This window comes from Biomphalaria glabrata, chromosome 13 (assembly GCF_947242115.1).
Source record: "Biomphalaria glabrata chromosome 13, xgBioGlab47.1, whole genome shotgun sequence".
NCBI lineage: Eukaryota > Metazoa > Mollusca > Gastropoda > Planorbidae > Biomphalaria > Biomphalaria glabrata.
Genome location: NC_074723.1, coordinates 31447668 through 31466238, shown reverse-complemented (window position 1 = coordinate 31466238; position 18571 = coordinate 31447668). Strand labels below are relative to the sequence as shown.

General features: G+C 35.5%; 1 protein-coding gene across 4 annotated transcripts in view; it reads right to left on the bottom strand.

Moving 5' to 3' along the window:
• Window positions 1-466: 466 nt before the first annotated feature.
• Window positions 467-18571, bottom strand: part of LOC106074975 (cytochrome P450 2J6-like) — a 20109-nt gene continuing 2004 nt past the window's right edge. For 2 of the 4 annotated variants that reach the window (XM_056007507.1, XM_056007506.1), the window contains exons 2-4: window positions 17159-17364; window positions 5696-5810; window positions 469-4198 (exon numbers count right to left, since the gene is read on the bottom strand). In XM_056007507.1, the coding sequence (XP_055863482.1) occupies window positions 3044-4198; window positions 5696-5810; window positions 17159-17355 (1467 nt within the window). In that variant the 5' untranslated portion in view covers window positions 17356-17364 and the 3' untranslated portion in view covers window positions 469-3043. Of the gene's footprint in view, window positions 4199-5695; window positions 5811-6851; window positions 7058-9166; window positions 9272-14160; window positions 14276-17158; window positions 17365-18571 lie in introns of those variants that run through there. The other 2 variants (XM_013235883.2, XM_056007508.1) reach the window with 2 other exon arrangements.

The window sequence follows — 18571 nt, the reverse complement described above, 5'->3', positions numbered from 1 at the left end:
AAACAAGGGAGAGAAGTGTTACCGGAATATACTGGCCAAGAGAGAGAAGGGGAGAGAGAATGAGAGAGAGAAGGAAAAAGAAGGAAAGATGGAGAGACGGGAAGAGAGACGGGGAGATAAAGGGGAGGGTAGGAGAGAGAAAAGGAGGGAGAGAAAGAGAGAGAAGGAGAAAGAAAGAGAAAGAGAAGGAGAGAGATGGTGAAATAAGGGGAGAGAAAAGGGGAGAGAGAAGGGGAGAGAATGGGAGAGAAAAGGAGAGAGAGAGAAAGAGAAAGAAAGAGAAAGAGTAGGAGAGAGAAGATGAGAGAAGGGGAGAGAAGATGAGAGAAGGGGAGAGAAAGGAGAGAGAGTCGGAGAGAAGATGAGAGAAGGGGAGAGAAGATGAGAGAAGGGGAGAGAAAGGAGAGAGAGTCGGAGAGAAGGTGAGAGAAGGAGAGAGAGAAATGGAGAAAGAAGAGAGAGAAGGAGAAGAGACAGAAAAGTAAGAGAGATATATTAACGAGTAGTGAGTGAAAGAGTGAAAGACAAAGAAAGAAACAACGGACTGTTCCAATTGAAGTGAAATTAAAGAGAATGCAAAACAGGAAAGTTCAGACAGAGAGATAGAAATAGAATGGGAGGAAAATTAAAATGAGAGAAAGAGAAAAGGAGAGAAAGAAAGAGAGACATCTTTCTTTCAATTTTAAATAACAGATATGAGAGTCCACAAGTACGTTGGCGGGTCGTTAAAATTCGGGCCGTTTTATTGGAATAAAAAAAAAGGAAGAGGGGGGGGGGTGGTCGGCCAAAATAAATAATACACATGGATCAAATCGACGGGCGTAGCCAGTGGGTAATTTTGTTTCCCCAAATAACTTTAATTAAAATAAACCACATAAACATGAGACATCTGTTTAAATAGCTTGACGACGTTTCAGGATTGTATATTAGATTTCAAACAAAAGTATAGAAATTAGAATGCATGGCACAATATCAATGACAATGCTTTAAACCAGTGATTCCCACCAAAGTGGTCTATATAGACCCCCAGGGGTCTACGAAGACTTCCAAGGGGTCTACAAAAGTGAAAAAGTAAATTGGGTATCTATGACATGTCCATGGGGTATCTATGACTTTATTTTTCACACCCCATTAATGTAACTATTTCAAACACTTATAAATGATTTGTATCTCAGATATTAATAGGATCATCTCCCTCAAAAGTAAAATTGTTGTATTTAATTTCAATCTAAAAAGTTAATTTTGTCTACATGTAACTAATGTTTAACAAAAAGAAATATTGATTTTAATTAAAGCGTTGATTATTTATTCCCTTGTTTAATAAGCGGATGTCTATAATAAGAGCCTTTTTATGACCATATAAAACCAATTAAACTGGAACATTTTTTGAGATAATGCCACCCTGATAAAAAGATAAAGTTGACAAAAACATTTCAAAATAGACTCACAAAATCTTTCTTCAACATCATATCGAAAAGATGGTGGTTTGTGAGCGTCTTACAAGATCTCTTTACCTATAGCCAAATACGGAAAACACTATAGATAAAACATTGATTTTACCAGCCCATGAAGTAGTTTTAAAAACTGTTTTACACAAACCTTCATCTGATATTATGAAACGAATTTCTTTTAGTAACACTACAGTTCAAGGGCACATCGGTGGGATGAGAATTAAAGCTGCAAACTGTCTAATGGTCTTCAGCTCCATATTTTTCACCAGGGCTGACCCTCGAAACCTTTCCCATGTTTGGGTGTATAGCTGCAAAGCAGCAGAGGCTTGAATTCTATTTTCCTTCGGCTAGGTAGGCTGCAAGCCAAGGCTAATGAGTTCCTCCTGCCCAAAGCTAACTGGTTAAGCCGCAAGTAACTCACCTTTGCCCCTTCTCCTGTTAGTTAAAAAAGCTCCGAGGCCCAATATTTGAGCCAAACATGAAATATCAAGAAATACACGAGAAACTGCTCTTTGCGAACATTTTTACAATAATACATAAAGCAAATTAATTAATTAATATTTAATATTTGGAAGGAATATTTCATATAACAACAAATTCTCATATGAAACAATATCCGTAGAAACGGATGATAAACATGCAAAAAAAAAAGTTTCCAATGTGCATGGTGATTCCAGCAATACATATTAATTGTTATTTTAATTGGTTTATATTTGAATTATATCTATCTGTAAAAAAAGATTGATCTCTCTAACTTATGATGTAGCTTTACAATACTTTTTCAATCAACCACTCATTGCAGTTAGAAATCAGTTTAAAAAATTAGTTTATGAATGTGCAAAAATGCAATATATTTAAGCAGGGGGTCTACCGAAAACCAAAAAAACATGGCAAGGTGTCTACGAGACAAAAAAGTTTGGAAACAACTGTTTAAACTCTTTGAAATTTGCGTACAAAAAGATCACTATTTTTCATGTTGATGCCTAAATGTTCAAACATAGTAAACACTATATACATATTATTTCCTTTGAAGTACTGCATGTACTGAATTTTAGTTAAAAAAGAATTTTAGTTAAAAAAAAATTACCAACAGTATCAATTCAATACATTCAATGTCAATTCGTCTGCTACAGATGGATGTACATTAAACTAGGTGTTAGTCTAAATATTGGGATATCATGTATATTAAATAAATAAATAAAATTATAGCTTTTATATAGCGCTACATTCGTGCTTATAGTATGTCAGAGCGCTATGGTCCAATCTCATTTGTGGACCAGTGGAAGGAAGAGTGTATCTGAGAGAATGTAATCCGTGCTGCCTTTAAGTGCTCAGTACACAAAACTCTGCCCGAGCCTCCTTCATAGGTAGCCAAGACAAGCCAAGTTCATGCGTACTTAGCCACTCGACCACGCTTCTTACATATCACATTGAAATGGTGAAATATTCAATACTAACCCTAACCCTTACTTTATAATCGATATGGTGATCACAAAATATAATTACAACTGTTTATCATTAATTTTCATAAGCATAGTAGTGCATGTTAATTTTTGTTTAAATTTACAACTATTTTTTTTTGTAATGCAAGACTAAGTATGATTTCTTTCAATGAGTTTTAATTGGTAAGGTTTGGGAATCATTGTGATTCCATGAATATAATCCATTGGTGGAGGTTGATCTGGATGAACTGGAAGCAGGTGAAATCTTTGAATCAAAGAACTTAGATACAGAAACAGCTCAGTTTTAGCCATTGATTCTCCAAGACAAACACGACGTCCAACTCCAAAGGGAATAAACTCTTCGGGTTTCTTTAGCTGTCCTTTTGCGTCAATGAATCTGTCTGGGTTAAAGACGTCAGCGTCTGATCCCCAGATGTTTTTGTCCAGTAAGACTGAATCTAAATTTGGAGCAATGAAAGAACCTTCAGGAATCGTATAGTTTCTAATGTTTAAAGTTTTTGAACAGATTCTTACGACAGACTGGGGGAGAATACTTGCCAATCTTTGTGTTTCTTTAATAGCAGCGTTGAGATAAACCAACTTAGGTCTGTCCTGAATGCCTGGGACGTGACCACTTCCAATTTGGGTGTTGATTTCATCATATATCTTTTTCTGAACTTGCGGATAGTTTAACATATAAAGCACAAACCAACAAATTGTAGTAGTCGTTGTTTCAGTTCCTGCATTAATCAGATCAAAAACTGATCGCAATAAATTCATCTCATCCATTGTCGTAGTCTCTCCACTTGCAATTCTGGAATCTCTTTCAGCGACATAGGAAGCTATAAAATTATCTTCAGGATCTTTGTCTTTACTTTTGACAATGAAATCTTTCATAATATTTATAATTGATTTCACGTTTTGAACTAATTTTTGGTGTCCTGGTAAATATTTCAGAAATGGGAAAAATGTTACAACAGCCGCTTGCTGGTTAGAAGAAAAGAAAACTTCGATTTCCAATAGCAGTCTTTGAAACGTTGTATCATTGTAGTCAAACCTTTTCCCAGTCAGAATGGAGCAGATTATATTAGCCGTACTTTCTATGGTTATTCTTTTAATGTCTACCGGCTTGCCACCAGAGTCTTTTAATTGGTCCAGATAGTGCGATACTTCCTCTTGAATTCTCTCAGCCAAAATATTTTTTCCAAATCCAAATTTGCGAAGTGTAGATAACGCCACGCTTCTTTGTTCTTTCCAGAGTTGGCCTGAAGTAAAAACAATCCCTCTGCCAAGATCGCCCATGTTCTGTTTGGATTAAAAAAAAGTAAAGTATAAAATATTTAAAATTGTTTTTTTAAAAAATAAAATGATGTGGCAATGTAAACAAATTAAAAACTATTATATCTTATAAATTACAGACGTTACTTTAAAGGATCAGAAAATGAAGCTAAAACTAGTTCTTAGCATGTCATACTTCAGGCTTGAGAGCACACAATTAGCTGATCAGCAGTAAGTACAGCTGTCCTTCTTATTTAGGCCATATTGCGTGTGCGTGGGAAAATAAAACCCTTCTCGATACCTAGATTGATTTATAATAATGACACAATTTTTCAAAGATTGACAAACCACATTATCTTGAATGCACCACAATTAAACTAGTTTCGGTTTTGTTTGTTTGTAAAATGTTTAACATGCTTTGGATGTTCCTTCAGAGTTGACAATAATCTCGTTCCTAGTCAAAACCTCCCGCAGGACGACGGGGGATGGCAGTGGGCAGAGTATGAATCCGGGACCCGGGACCATCGAGACAACCGAATGACAGTCCAGTGAGCCTACTGTCCTACCAGGCAACTCTTAGGCAAGTTCTTGTTGCAAACACCGCTTTATCTGTATCTGAAGACAAGGAAACATTGTCATCTCTTGAGATCTTTGTCCCAAAGACTCCGTCTAAGCAGGAAGCCTTAGTGCACGGAAAAGGCATCACTTGGTCTGTGTATGATATCATGGTGATAATTGAATGCTGACTAACTTGGAAATCCTGAGATTCAGCATGGAAAAATATACCTATAATATAAAGCAGAACATAAGGCGTATGTATGCATGCATGTTTGTAAGTATGTAAGTATGTAAGTATGTATGTATGTATGTATGTATGTATGTATGTATGTATGTATGTATGTATGCATGTATATTAGAGGACAGACGCAGACGGCGAAAAGAAAATCTTAATGGTCCACCGGCGGACAATGGTTATGATTGCCATGGCTGTGGCCAAATATGTAGGTCACAGCTGGGGCTGGGGAAAATGCTGCACACCTTTTTAATCTTCGGACTCGAATGATGTATATATATATATACATATCCTGTTTGATTTAAAACAATGGATTTAGATCGATTAGCTATTTTAATAACATGTTATATACAGTGTCAAGAGTGGTTGAGAGGCTAAGTACTCTTGAACTTGACTTGGCTACATGAAGGGGGCTTGAGGTTCGAAACCCGACTCCACCAGAGTTGTGTTTACTTAGTGCCCAAAGGCAGCACGGAAAACCTTCTCCCAGATACCCTTCCCCCCCCCCCCCACTTGTTTATAAATGAGATTGGACCATAGCGCCCTGAGTGTGCTATAAGCTTGAAAGTAGCGCTGTATAAAAGCTAACATTTTTTTTTTATTCCCACATTCGCTTTACGTAGAAAACTGTTTCTAATACACTCTTTAACAAAACTATATCAGTGATACGCAAATTAACACCCGCTTGCCGCGGGTAATATCTGGATAGTATATATATGTATAAAACTAACCTCATCTATGAACATGATTGGCCTGTCAGAAAAGTCGTCTGCCCTTTTGACGAATGTGTCTCTAATGAGGTCAAAGTCATTGATGACCACCAGAAGTTTAGATCCCAGGTAAATACTGAAATAAAAATGGAGAGAGTTTAATAGCAAAGTTTGAATATTTGCATTGATTCGGCTTATTGATACTGCGATACTGAGGAAGTAACAAATATAATACATACAAACTTATTCATTGGTATACATTGTGCTAGTAAGTAGATTTTTATTACAAACCTTATATCAACTCACTCTGTCTCTCTGTGTGTCTAGTAAAGGGGGATGGGGCGGAGTAAAAAAAACTTCCATTTTTTAAAAATAAAACATTCATTTGTCTATAAGTAATTTGTATAAATATAAAATTCATTCAATAATCAAACTTTTCTACACAGCAACTATCAGAAGTCTAATCAACTTTGCCATCACCTGCTGGTATGGTAATACTTCACTAGCACAAAGACATAGACTTAATAGACTAATTAAAAAAGCATCGTATATCACTCAAATACAGCTACCATCTCTTGAAGAGATTTTTAAAGAAAGATGCATTTTCAAAACACTCACGATTCTTAAAGACAACCTGCACCCATTAAACCACTGTTACATAAGATCTGAACGAAGTGATCGTCTCTTTTCCATTAGGACTAAAACAGAAAAATTTAAAAACTCCTTTATCCCACTTTCGGTCAGAGTGTTACAAGATCATCTGTCGTCATCGAGAAGTACATAGAAGTCCAATTCATAAAGCGCTGGTTGTGAATTGTGTATGTGTTTCGTGAGTGAATGTTGTTCGCATTTTTCATCCATCTTATTTTTGTAAAATAGTTACGCTGAGGTTGTCAATTGTAGTCGAACTGAATTTCCATTTGATTGGATCAATAAAATTATCTTATCTTATCTTATTCATGTATCTATAATTTGTACGAAGGAGGTAATGTGGTTTTTCATTTACGTTTTCTGAAATGTTTTATTTGTGTGTGTGTGCGTGTATTTTGTTCCTTTCCATAAGTGAGGGACAACTCCAGATGTGACGTGATAAGGAAATTAATGTATTTGTGTATAGCACCTTGTAATAAAAAACAAAAACACATAAACACCAACAAACGATCTATTAGTCACTGACCTGAAAATATCTCCACACTGTTCCCGCCACTGTTGGAGCTGCGGTCTCTGGTCTGCCTTCAGTGTCAACAGATGACCCACTATGGGCCATGGTCTGACTGGACATGGGGGCACGTTCAGGGATTTCTTAGTGAAGCGATAGTGAGCGTAGACCAGTAGTGAAGTGAAGACGATTAAACCCAGTGTTACGAAGTCCATAGTGATTTACTGAAATAAATTTACAGCATATTTGATGCCCAGAAGCAGTTATATCTTATCTTATCTGATATAATACAGAGGTTACTTCTTAAAAGAAGATGATTACATCCTCGCGTCATGCATTTAGTCATGACCTAAGCTCCACCGGGTCACTAGTTTTCCTGGCTAGCTCAGGCAACCCATTCCATGCTCTAATAGCACTAGGGAAGAAAGAGCATTTGTTGAATTTTGTCCTAGCATATGGGACGAGGAATGTGCCTTTCCCTTTCTGTCTTTCTGAGTATTTTATTAGATTTTGTTTTTGTATTCGAAGATTAGATTAGTACACATGAACTGCGTAGGACGTAATTATCGTCTTTTTTGAGGAACGTCTGTAATATATAAGATAAGAAGGAAGAAGAGGGATGACATCGAAAACATACAATATTAAAAAACAAGCAATAGAAAAAAATAATTTTTAAAATTAAAGTTTATATATGGGGAAATAACCGCTATTACTGCCATTCTGAAAATTTCAGGGTTTAGCTCCCTTTCTGCTAGAGAAAAACAAAATTAATTTATTAGTACTATATGGTTAGGTAATTGGTTTATTTTTGGACGGATGCGTGTATTGTTATCGACTATGAATAATTATGCTTTATTTTAACTTGAGACGTGAATGGGAAGTGGGAGAAAAAACGTGTCGAAACCTAATAAGTGGATTAAATCGATATAAACATCCACGTCTCTCATTAATTGATCTTGAACAATATTTTCTTTGCGTTAAGGTGAAACAGGATCTAAACCGTGCCAAGGTCATCTGGACATAAAACTTGAAAAAAAATGTCGTTAGCGCCGTAGTCTAGGACTTTAATTATCTAGAAATCTAGACACATAGCAGTAAATAAAAAAACAACAACCAGTGTTTCCCCTCAAGTAAATTCAGCGCTATCCTGTTCTTACATTAAATATCTGCTATATCCTGCAATGCTTTTTAAAAATAAAACCTCTTGCCCTGATGAACTATTTTCAATGGTTTTCGTAGATCAAAAGATTAACTCTGGACGTATTCACCTGTCTTTATTTTTTTTTCAACGGTAAAAATATTGAATTACGTTTATGAATATAACTTAGAATAGACCTCATTCACCAATCGTAAACAAACAACATTTAGCTCGTGGTGCTCTATCTCTTCTATATAATTTACGATCTAATGTTTAATTCATGATGGTTTAATTCACGTGACAGTTTTTTTTTTCGTTGTTTTATCAATAAGATCACGTGACTAAATGTTGTTTGTTTACGATTGGTGAATGAGGTCCATAAAAGAGTTGTCAGACTCAGTGCCGGCTTTTAGTAAGTGGAGGCCATTGGCAGGATTAAAGTAGGCCAATACAGTGTTGAAACTGAATTGGATGGCTGCCTGGCCGTGTGGTATGCACTCCGGACTTTTGTCTCGATGATCCTGGTTCCAACCGCTGCATCATTATTGCAAGGCGTCTTTCCAGTCAACAGATCCAGCGCAGACCTTTTTGTTAAGAAATGACACAATTTATAAACACAATCATTTGCTTATATTAACAATATACATAAACTATTTATATTTTAACCATTTTATATCATGTAAATTACATATACAATAGTATATTGACTGATTCAAAGAGATGGCGGGGTACTTTAATAACAGGATAGTCCAATATGGTGGCAGTTTTAATACAAATTCCACAGGTTATAAAATATTTATTATTTGACATGAATTTTCAAAAATTATTTAAATAAAGACTTTCGGAAAACTTAGAAATTTATAAGAAAGTTTTAAGATGATCTTTGAACACAAATGCTTATTTCAAAATAAAATTACTACAAGAGGTCTCGCTTAATATGAAGAAAATCTTAGGTGAATATGTCACATACGCTACATGTGTCTGGATTGCCTGACACTTCAAAGTCGGCTCGTGTTCCCGTATTACTTTATATTACGTAATTCACAGACGTTACTTTAAAAAAAAGAATATGTTACGTCCTACGAAAATTTCTAAGTCAATCTAGTCATGCATTGAATCAATGACTCAAAGTAAATATAATCATGTATAATATACATAATAATGTATTAGATTGCAATAAAGTGTAGTATTTTACCTTACTTTAAGCAATTCACACAAAAGAAATCAGGGCTGCGTTAGGTCACTTTGATGTTTACCATTGGTTTGGCTCCAAACGTGTTGATCTGAATGTTTGCTTCTCAAATGTAATGTACTACTTATGGTCTGCCCTCGACTTAAAACTGAAACTTGGAACTTAAAAAAAGACATGGAATGAATAAAAAACAATATTTGAAAAGAGAGTTATGTCCCGTTGACCTGAAGTGGTGTTACACTTTTAGCTGAGAGAATCAAACCAAAGTAGGCCACATTGAGACCTTGGATTACATGTAAACAAGATTTACGTAAGCATTGGTTTAAAATGGATAACACTGGTGGTATCGAATTCTAAAGTGGAAGAAAAAATACGAACATATAACTTTGTGACTTAAACATAGTTTTAGAACAACTAAGATATTTTCACGATCGAAACTGAAGTTGTCAAATTGACCAAGAGCAATTATTTATTCACAATTTAAACCCAATAAGTTTTTTTTTTAAAGCCGACATATGGAAGAGTAAAAGATTCAGCACTTTTTATACTCTTTTTGTGCCTAACATGTCCTGTTTCTTGAACGCGAATTTTTCTCTTGTAGAGATTGTATAAAAACAATCTCTTTTTTTTTGTCATATGAAGCGTCTATTGGCTGAGTGTGTGTGTATGAAGATTTATAAACACTTTAAAAAGTAAACTAAAAAATCAAAATTGATATTTTCATTTTTAAATCTTATAAACATCAACTATCTGAGACGGCATATTACAAGTATTTTACTTTGGTGAGGAAATTTTCGTTTATTCCGGCTTGTGATAGGAAAAAAAAAGGGAGGGGGGGGGGGATAGAAAAGTGCAAAGAGCCCTTAAAATATTTTGATAATGAATTTAGAAGTGGAGATTGCATTTAAGACCTTTTTTTTTTACCGGAATTTACGTGATGTGTAAGTGTGTGTGTGTATACACACTGGGACATTCCACTTGAACTGAAACATCTATAAAGGAGAGAGGGAAAAGGAGAAAGGCAGAGATGGAGAGAGAGAAGGAGAGAAAGAATGAGAGAGAGAAGGGGCAGAGAGAAAAGGAGATATACAGAGATGGAGAGAGAGAAGGAGAGAGAGAAAGAGAAGGAGTGACATAGAAGGGGATAGAGTGAGAAAGAGAAGGATAGAGAGAGCGAGACAGAGAAGCAGAGAGAGGTAGAGAAAGAAAGAGAATGAGAGAGAGAGAGAGAGCAAGGAAGAAAGATAGAGAAAGAAAGAGATGTCGAGGAGACTAAGACGAAAATGGGGGTTGCAATGTGAGAGGAGGAGAGAGAATGAGAGACAGGAAGAGTGAGAGAGAATGTAAGAACAGGTTGTAAGTTATAGAGAGAAGACGAACAGACAACAAGTGGGCTGTACCAATGAAAGTTCAATTAGAAAGGGGGGGGGGGAACAAAAAAGGAGAGTTGTAATGCAAACTAGGTATTTCATCTTTCAATAAGTCTTAGTTGGTAAGGTTTGATAATCATAAGTATAATCCATTGGTGGAGGTTGATCTGGATGAACTGGAAGCAGGTGAAATCTTTGAATCAAAGAACTTAGATACAGAAACAGCTCAGTTTTAGCCATTGATTCTCCAAGACAAACACGACGTCCAACTCCAAAGGGAATGAACTCTTCGGGTTTCTTCAACTGTCCTTTTGCGTCAATGAATCTGTCTGGGTTAAAGACGTCAGCATCTGCTCCCCAATTTTTTTTGTCCAACAAGACTGCATCTAAATTTGGAACAATTAAATAACCCTCAGGAATAGTATAGTTTTTAATAGTATAAGTTTTTGAAGAGATTCTCATTAAAGACTGGGGGAGAATGCTTGCCAATCTTTGTGTTTCTTTAATAGCAGCGTTGAGATAAACCAACTTAGGTCTGTCCTAAATGGAAGGGACTCGAGCAATCCCAATTTGAGTGTTGATTTCATCATAAATCTTTTTCTGAACTTGCGGATAGTTCAACATATAAAGCACAAACCAACAAATTGTGGCCGTTGTTGTCTTAGTCCCGCCTATAATCAAATCAAAAACTGATCGCAATAAATTCATCTCATCCATTGTAGTAGTCTCTCCACTTGCAATTCTGGAATCTCTTTCAGCGACATAGGAAGCGATAAAATTATCTTCAGGATCTTTGTCTTTACTTTTGACAATGAAATCTTTTACAATATTCAAAATTGATTTCACACTTCGAACCATTTTTTGGTGTCCCGGAAAATATTTCAGAAATGGGAAACATGTTACAACAGCCGCTTGCTGGTTAGAAGAAAAGAAAACTTCGATTTCCAATAGTAGTCTTTGAAACGTTGGATCATTGTAGTCAAACCTTTTCCCAATCAGAATGGAGTAGATTATATTAGCTGTACTTTCTGTGGCTATTCTCGTAATGTCTACCTGCTTGCCACCATTGTTGTTCAAGTTGTCCAGACAGTGCGATACCTCCTCTTGAATTCTCTCAGCCAAAATATTTTTTCCAAATCCAAATTTGCGGAGTATAGATAGGGCAACACTTCTCTGTTCTTTCCAGACTTGGCCTGAAGTAAAAACTAGTCCTCTGCCTTGATCTCCCATGTCCTGTTTAGATAGAATAAAAAATATTTAAAATGATGTTTGTTTTTAACATAAAATAATGTGGTGATAAAACCCAAATTGAAAGTGAAGCTAATTTAGGACTTCTTAGAAACAAGTGATAAGATTTCGTAAAAAAAAAAAGCAATAGAATTTTATTTATTTATTTATTTTTTTTAAAGGCACATCTAAGGAAAATAACCGCTAATTCCGTTTATTTTAAAAATATCGGTTTTAGCTCCCTTTCTGCTACATATAATGAAATTAATTAATTAGTACTAAATGATGAAGTACTTGGTTAATATTTGGATTGATTCGTGTATTCTCGTCGACTATGAATAATAATGCAAAATTTAAACTTGATCCGACAATGGGAATAGGAATAGTAAACGTGTCAAAGCGTAATAAGGGGTTTATATCCATGTATTCATCCACATTTCTCATTAAGTAGCATTTATTCCCTTATTTCAATATCAAAAAAAAAATTACCAACAATCAATGAACTAATTGTTTAATTTTTGATCGATTAATGTCTTGTAGGTTATGAATAAAATTATGTAAAGTTTTAACTTAATCCGAGAATGGTAAATGGGAAAAAAAAACGTGTTTCATTTTTTACCAGAGGACAGACAGACGGACAGAGTGAGTTAATATAAGCTGTGTAAAAAAACATTATGAGAAACACAAACTGCGTACTAAAAATGTTTTTAAATAGTTATATATATATATATATATATATATATATATATATATATATATATATATATATATATATATATATAGATATAGATATAGATATAGATATAGATATAGATATAGATATAGATATAGATATAGATATAGATATAGATATAGATAGATATATATATACATATATGTATATGTATTTATATGTATATGTATTAACACTTAAAATGACTGTACGCTGTGGCCGAGTGGTAAAGTCTTTGCTCCTAGACTGAAGGGACCCAAGTTTGAATCTTTGTGAAGACTGATTTTTAATTTCGGGTACCTGATTTAGTTGGAGAAAGTAAATGCACCTGGCCACATGATACCCTGCTCGTTAACCTTTAAATCATCTGCCTCAGTTCGCAAAAGGAGGAGGGTACTTAAACTGATTAGTAAAATTGTTTTAAAAAATTCATTTTAGAAATAAATTTTTCGTTAAACAACGCCTATCTAAGGGGAAGAGCTCCACATTTACAGCCCTTTTTTAAAACGTCAGACAAAATTAATTAATTACGACTAATGAATTTTGTTATTTTTATTGATTCAAGTCTTGTTAGAAACAATATTGGCACGATAGGAACAGACTTTAATAGAATTCAATGTTGACACTCCCAGCAAAACAAGGACACTTTGGAGCACTATTTCTACGAATCCAGGATTCTGCTAAGACTGAACATGACTGGTTTCAAAGGTACGTGTCACAGTCTTCTTGAAACTCATTGTGACATGTAGTGATTTGTAATGAAATTCCGTGTTCTTCTCGCGTGGAAAAATCTGGAGGTTAGAGAGCGATAGTTAGATTTTAGGTACTTGCAACCTAGTCCTCAGAGAGGAAAGACATATGATGAGATTAGCTTCCTTTTGGTGTACTGTATATTACTATAGTTTGGAATTTCGGAACATGGAGCTGCAGTTTCATCATTGAATCTATTCTGTAATTGTGTACTACGCATTAGTGGCTGGATTACTTGCTAAGTTATTTATTTTATCTAATAAACTATCTGCTAACAAGTTCGTTGCTTTGTGTATGTAAATACTTGTAGTGATCGTTAAAAACACATGACAACGACATTCGCGTTATCAGCACGAAAGTAATATCAAGAAAGACGGTTTATTAACACAATAGAGAAATAATGACATGAAGCTCTTCAAAATCGACACTAGCAGCTGGGAAAAAAGTAGCACTGAATAGATCTACATGGAGAGAGAGCATAAAGGAACTGTCTCGGATTGCAGATGCCATACACTATTTAAGCAGAAAGAAGGGTGATAATGTAACGGCGCCTGGTGATTACATATGTCCAACCTGCGATCGCAGATGTGTATAAAGGATTGGTCTCTTTAGTCACACAAGAAGTTGCAAAGGGAAAAGATCGTCTCTCGAGACGTAAAATGCCACAGAGAGAGAGAGAAATAATCGAATGATCAATATAAAGATGTCACAATGGTGACTAGTACGTTATGGTACAATAAGTCTTGAGATAGATAAAACTTGTGCAAGCGTGGGACTTGGTCTGTCAGGAGAATCTGAGGAACACTTCCTTGTATCTGGACTTATCTTACAGGAGAATGAGGTCTTTGTACCGAGGCTTACAAATTTTGTGATGAATTCTCACAAGTAAAAAAACAAAACAGCAAAGCCATAGTGTTGAAATCAAACTGAAAACTCACCTCATCAATGAACATGATTGGCCTGTCTGAAAAGTCGTCTGCTCTTTTCACAAATGTGTCTTTAATTAGGTCAAAGTCATTGATGACCACCAGAAGTTTAGATCCCAGGTAAACGCTAAAATAAAAGGGAAGCAACTTAGCGGCAATGCTAAATGTGAATATAATTTACAATTTGAAAATAAAGGTGAACATTTTAATAATGGATTGTAAAATAGTAACAGGTTTGGTTCCGACTCACACACATAAAAAGTCACTCAAAAAGTCATTCTCGCTCCGAAGTCTGGTAGTAATAATATTGACAATAATCAATTTCCTCTAGAACACCTGTTTTAGACAACTTTTGCTAAGAAAGCTTAAGATGATTTTATACAAATGTTATCATACCAAACATATATTGTCGGCCGTTGTCTTATAGCACCAAATGATAGCAGACAGTTTTAATACTAGAAACGCTACTCTACCTATTCCTGAAGAGTTAGAAGAGTCTTATCAAAGACGAAGTGTTGTCCTGTTTGCTTTTATGTCAAAAATGTAACGCCGAATGATTTTTTAAATTTTGTTACTTCAAAAATTAAAAAACACACACTATGGCATGAATATTCCTGGTCCATTGTTATATTATAACTTTAAAAACTTGAAATAACTTCTACAAAATGAAATAAAACTTTTAGCGGTACGTGACGTTTTGGCGCCGCCGTTTTGGCCCCGCCGTTTTGGCCCCGCCGTTTTGGCGACGGGACGTTTTGGCGACGGGACGTTTTGGCGCGAGCCGTTTTGGCGACGGGACGTTTTGGCGCGATTAACACATACATTATATTAATATAAGCGAATTAAACTTGCAATGAAATTATAAACTGATATTTAAACAAATCTAGGCGGTGGTTCTCTCAACTCTTTTATGTTGATCTGAGACATGCACACTATACAGAAAGCAAGTAAGACTACTTGATGTACTCCATCATGGACAGACGGTGGCAAGACCGCACTACAAACAGCGATGTCTTTGCGAATGCCGGTATGGACAGTATAGAGGGACTTCTTATGATCCAACAGTTACGCTGGGCAGGGCACGTATCCCGTATGGGAGACGAACGTATACTAGAGGCAGTCTTTTTTCGTGAGCTAAAGGGTGGTCGACGTAAAAGAAGCGCCCCACGGAAACGCTTCAAAGACTTACGCGCCGACTTACCTTAGCTGACATAGAAGAGAGCATCTGGTTGCATGCGGCCTCAGAACGAGACAGGTGGAGGTCACTCACAAAGGCGCGGGATACACATTTGAGACCAAAAGAAAATCCGCTACCAAGGACAGACGCAGACGGCGAAAAGAAAATCTAAATCGATCATCTACGGACAATGTTATGCTTGCCCTGGAATGTGGCAAAATATATAGGTCACAGCTGGGGCTGCGCAACCACGGGAAATACTGCATTCCTCACTAATCTTCGGACTCGAAGACAAGCCTTATTATCTCATTATAAAAACACGTCTTTAATCTTTGACATTCTGAATTCTTCTGTCGTATTAAACACAGCTTACGACAACGCCGCTTATCTTGCATCCTCCTGCGAGACTAACATTTCAGTTAATGCTCCCTGTCTACAACTAACAATAAATACTCCCTTTCTTAATGATCACCTTTGAAGCACACACACACCCACACACCATAAAACCTAGCTGACGTTTTTTAATATTATACCACAACAGAAAAGATACAAGACACCGATCACAACAACAAACAGATACAAACACAATAACAAACACAGCAGATATAGAAACACACAGATACAAACACATATACAAACACACAGATACAAACACAGATACAAACAGAGAAAAGAACTCTTACTCTTATCAATGGAATCATTTAATACAATGCAACTTTCTAAGGAAAACGTCACGTAGAGGTTAAGAGAAACTGTGGTATTAATGAAAATATATTATTAAAATAATCTTTGCATGTAATACCAATGTAACATGTCTGCAGATTGACAGCGCGTTCTTGTACATTATTTGTATTACAAAGGCCTCATTTCACGTATGAACAAGCTCACAACATTCACATGCAGATATAACTTAAACACTAGACCTAAGAGATGAGTTCGATTGACAAAACTTAAATCAAAACTGAACGCAATTTCACGGTATAAGAATGTATGCAAACAAACCATGAAGCTCTTTAAGATCGACACTAACGGCTGGGGAAAAGTGTCACTGAATAGATCCACATGGAGAGAGAGCACACAGGAAGGGTCACGGATTGCAGATGCCATACACAACGGCAGCAGAAAGAAGGGTAAAAATGCAACGGCGCCTGGTGATTACATATGCCCAACCTGTGTCTACAGCTTGCCAGCTGTTGTTATGATATGATTAGGAATTAGTTATTTGTTTCGGGAATAAGAGGAAAGTTTTACTTAGCGACAAGTGACGTGACAGTTCTTTAAAAAATAAGAACGCTCTAAGTGACGCTTTAAGGAAGACGCTTTGTGTAGAGCAGTAGAATAGATTTACGGATTTACGGACATAGCTGACATCGGACGTTTCCCTTCTTGATGATTAAATATATTTGTAAAACTACATCAACGTCGACTACACATTTTGATTGTTTCGGCCATTCGCCGGTGTTACTGAAGTAGTTCGAGTTCAGCGTTACTTCCAGTCAGACGTAGATCTACACTAGATATATTTCATAGAATCAACACCGCGCGGAAGCCTTAACACTGTGTATCAAGGATTGGCCTCTTTAGTCACACAAGAAGTAGCTATGGGAAAAGTTCGTCTCTCGAGACGAAAAATGTCACAGAATCAAAACACTCCGAAAGGAAAGAAGCTTTGGATGCGCAGAAAAAATTTCACAATAAAACATCAATTTCCAAGTAACTATTGAAAATAAAATAAATTGTATGATATATTTATTATCTGCTAATAAAAACATACTTTATGTTAATATTTGTTGAAACAAAGAGAATTTTAATTAAAATCTTCTTGGCACTGACCTAAAAATGTCTCCACACTGCTCCCGCCACTGTTTGAACTGTGGTCTCTGGTCTGCCTTCAATGTCAACAGATGACCTACTATGGGCCATGGTCTGACTGGACATGGGGGCACGTTCAGGGATTTCTTAGCGAAGCGATAGTAAGCGTAGACCAGCATGGAAGTGAAGAAGATCAAACCAAGTGTTATGATGTCCATAGTCTTGTACTGAAATAAATGAATCACAAATGCTTCAGACAAAACTATTTTTTTTTCGATGCTTTTAATCTTTCTGACGCACAGGGCTGCAAGTTGTTTCCACTCATATGACGTCATTCTACGTCCGTTGATTTGTTACCAGGGATCATACTATTTATTTTGATAAGCCCCCCCCCCCACCCTCCCCCATCTTTATTTCTAATCCACTTTGAATAAAACATTTTATAGTTCAAAGCAATATAATAATACATTAAAAATAAAACAATTCCTAATTTTATGTTCAAATGATATAGTGAAATTGGAGAGTCTTATCTTTGCATAGGCGCTGTCCATAGACATAAATAAATATAGACTGGAAGTAGGAAGTTATTTTTATTTGGGGGAAGTCAAATATGTTTTATGTACTCTATCGATGTGAAAAAAAAAATGGCGGCAATTGAGCTATAAATTCTTGGACTAACATTTCAGCCAATATATAATTATGATCTTTAGTTTTGAAAAGTACAAAACTGCCATATTCCCAATATTTTGCCTTTGTTTCATTATCATAGACATAGGCAAATATATATAGGTTTGTGATGTGGATCTATGTTTGTTGACACGGCTTCTTTATTAATGTATGGCGGTCGTCTTATCGACTCAAATTGTTAGAATTAGTTTTTAGTCAAAAAAAAAATGAGCAGAACGTGCTCTAATGTTCGTAGTACGATAGGCCAAGGATAAATTCTTAAGGTTGAAAAAAAAATTGAATATTATACACATTAACTTTCAGTTTCAGTAAGTCAGAATAATTCAGTGTCACTGACAATGTGACTGTCACTAATTTAATATTGATAGATCTAAATCTAATAAATATGACTAATATTTGTAATAACTAGGTCTAATACTTTTCATACTTTTTACTACTAACTATTAAACTAGTCAGTCTATCATCTATGCATGTAGACTATAGACTAGATCTAGTATAAGTATAGATTATAGATCTAGTGACAATCTTGAATCTAGTCCTAGACTATTTATATACTAACTATAGACTATAGACTAGACAGATTACAATTATAGTTTAGAGTATAGTATAGTGGTATAGTACTAGTAGTAAGTAGTATTTTTTTACTATAGTATCTATATAGACTAGATCTAAATCTAGTATTTAAAACTATTTATAATTAGGCACGATTAGAGATATAATAATACAGAAGGGGTTCTATCAATTATA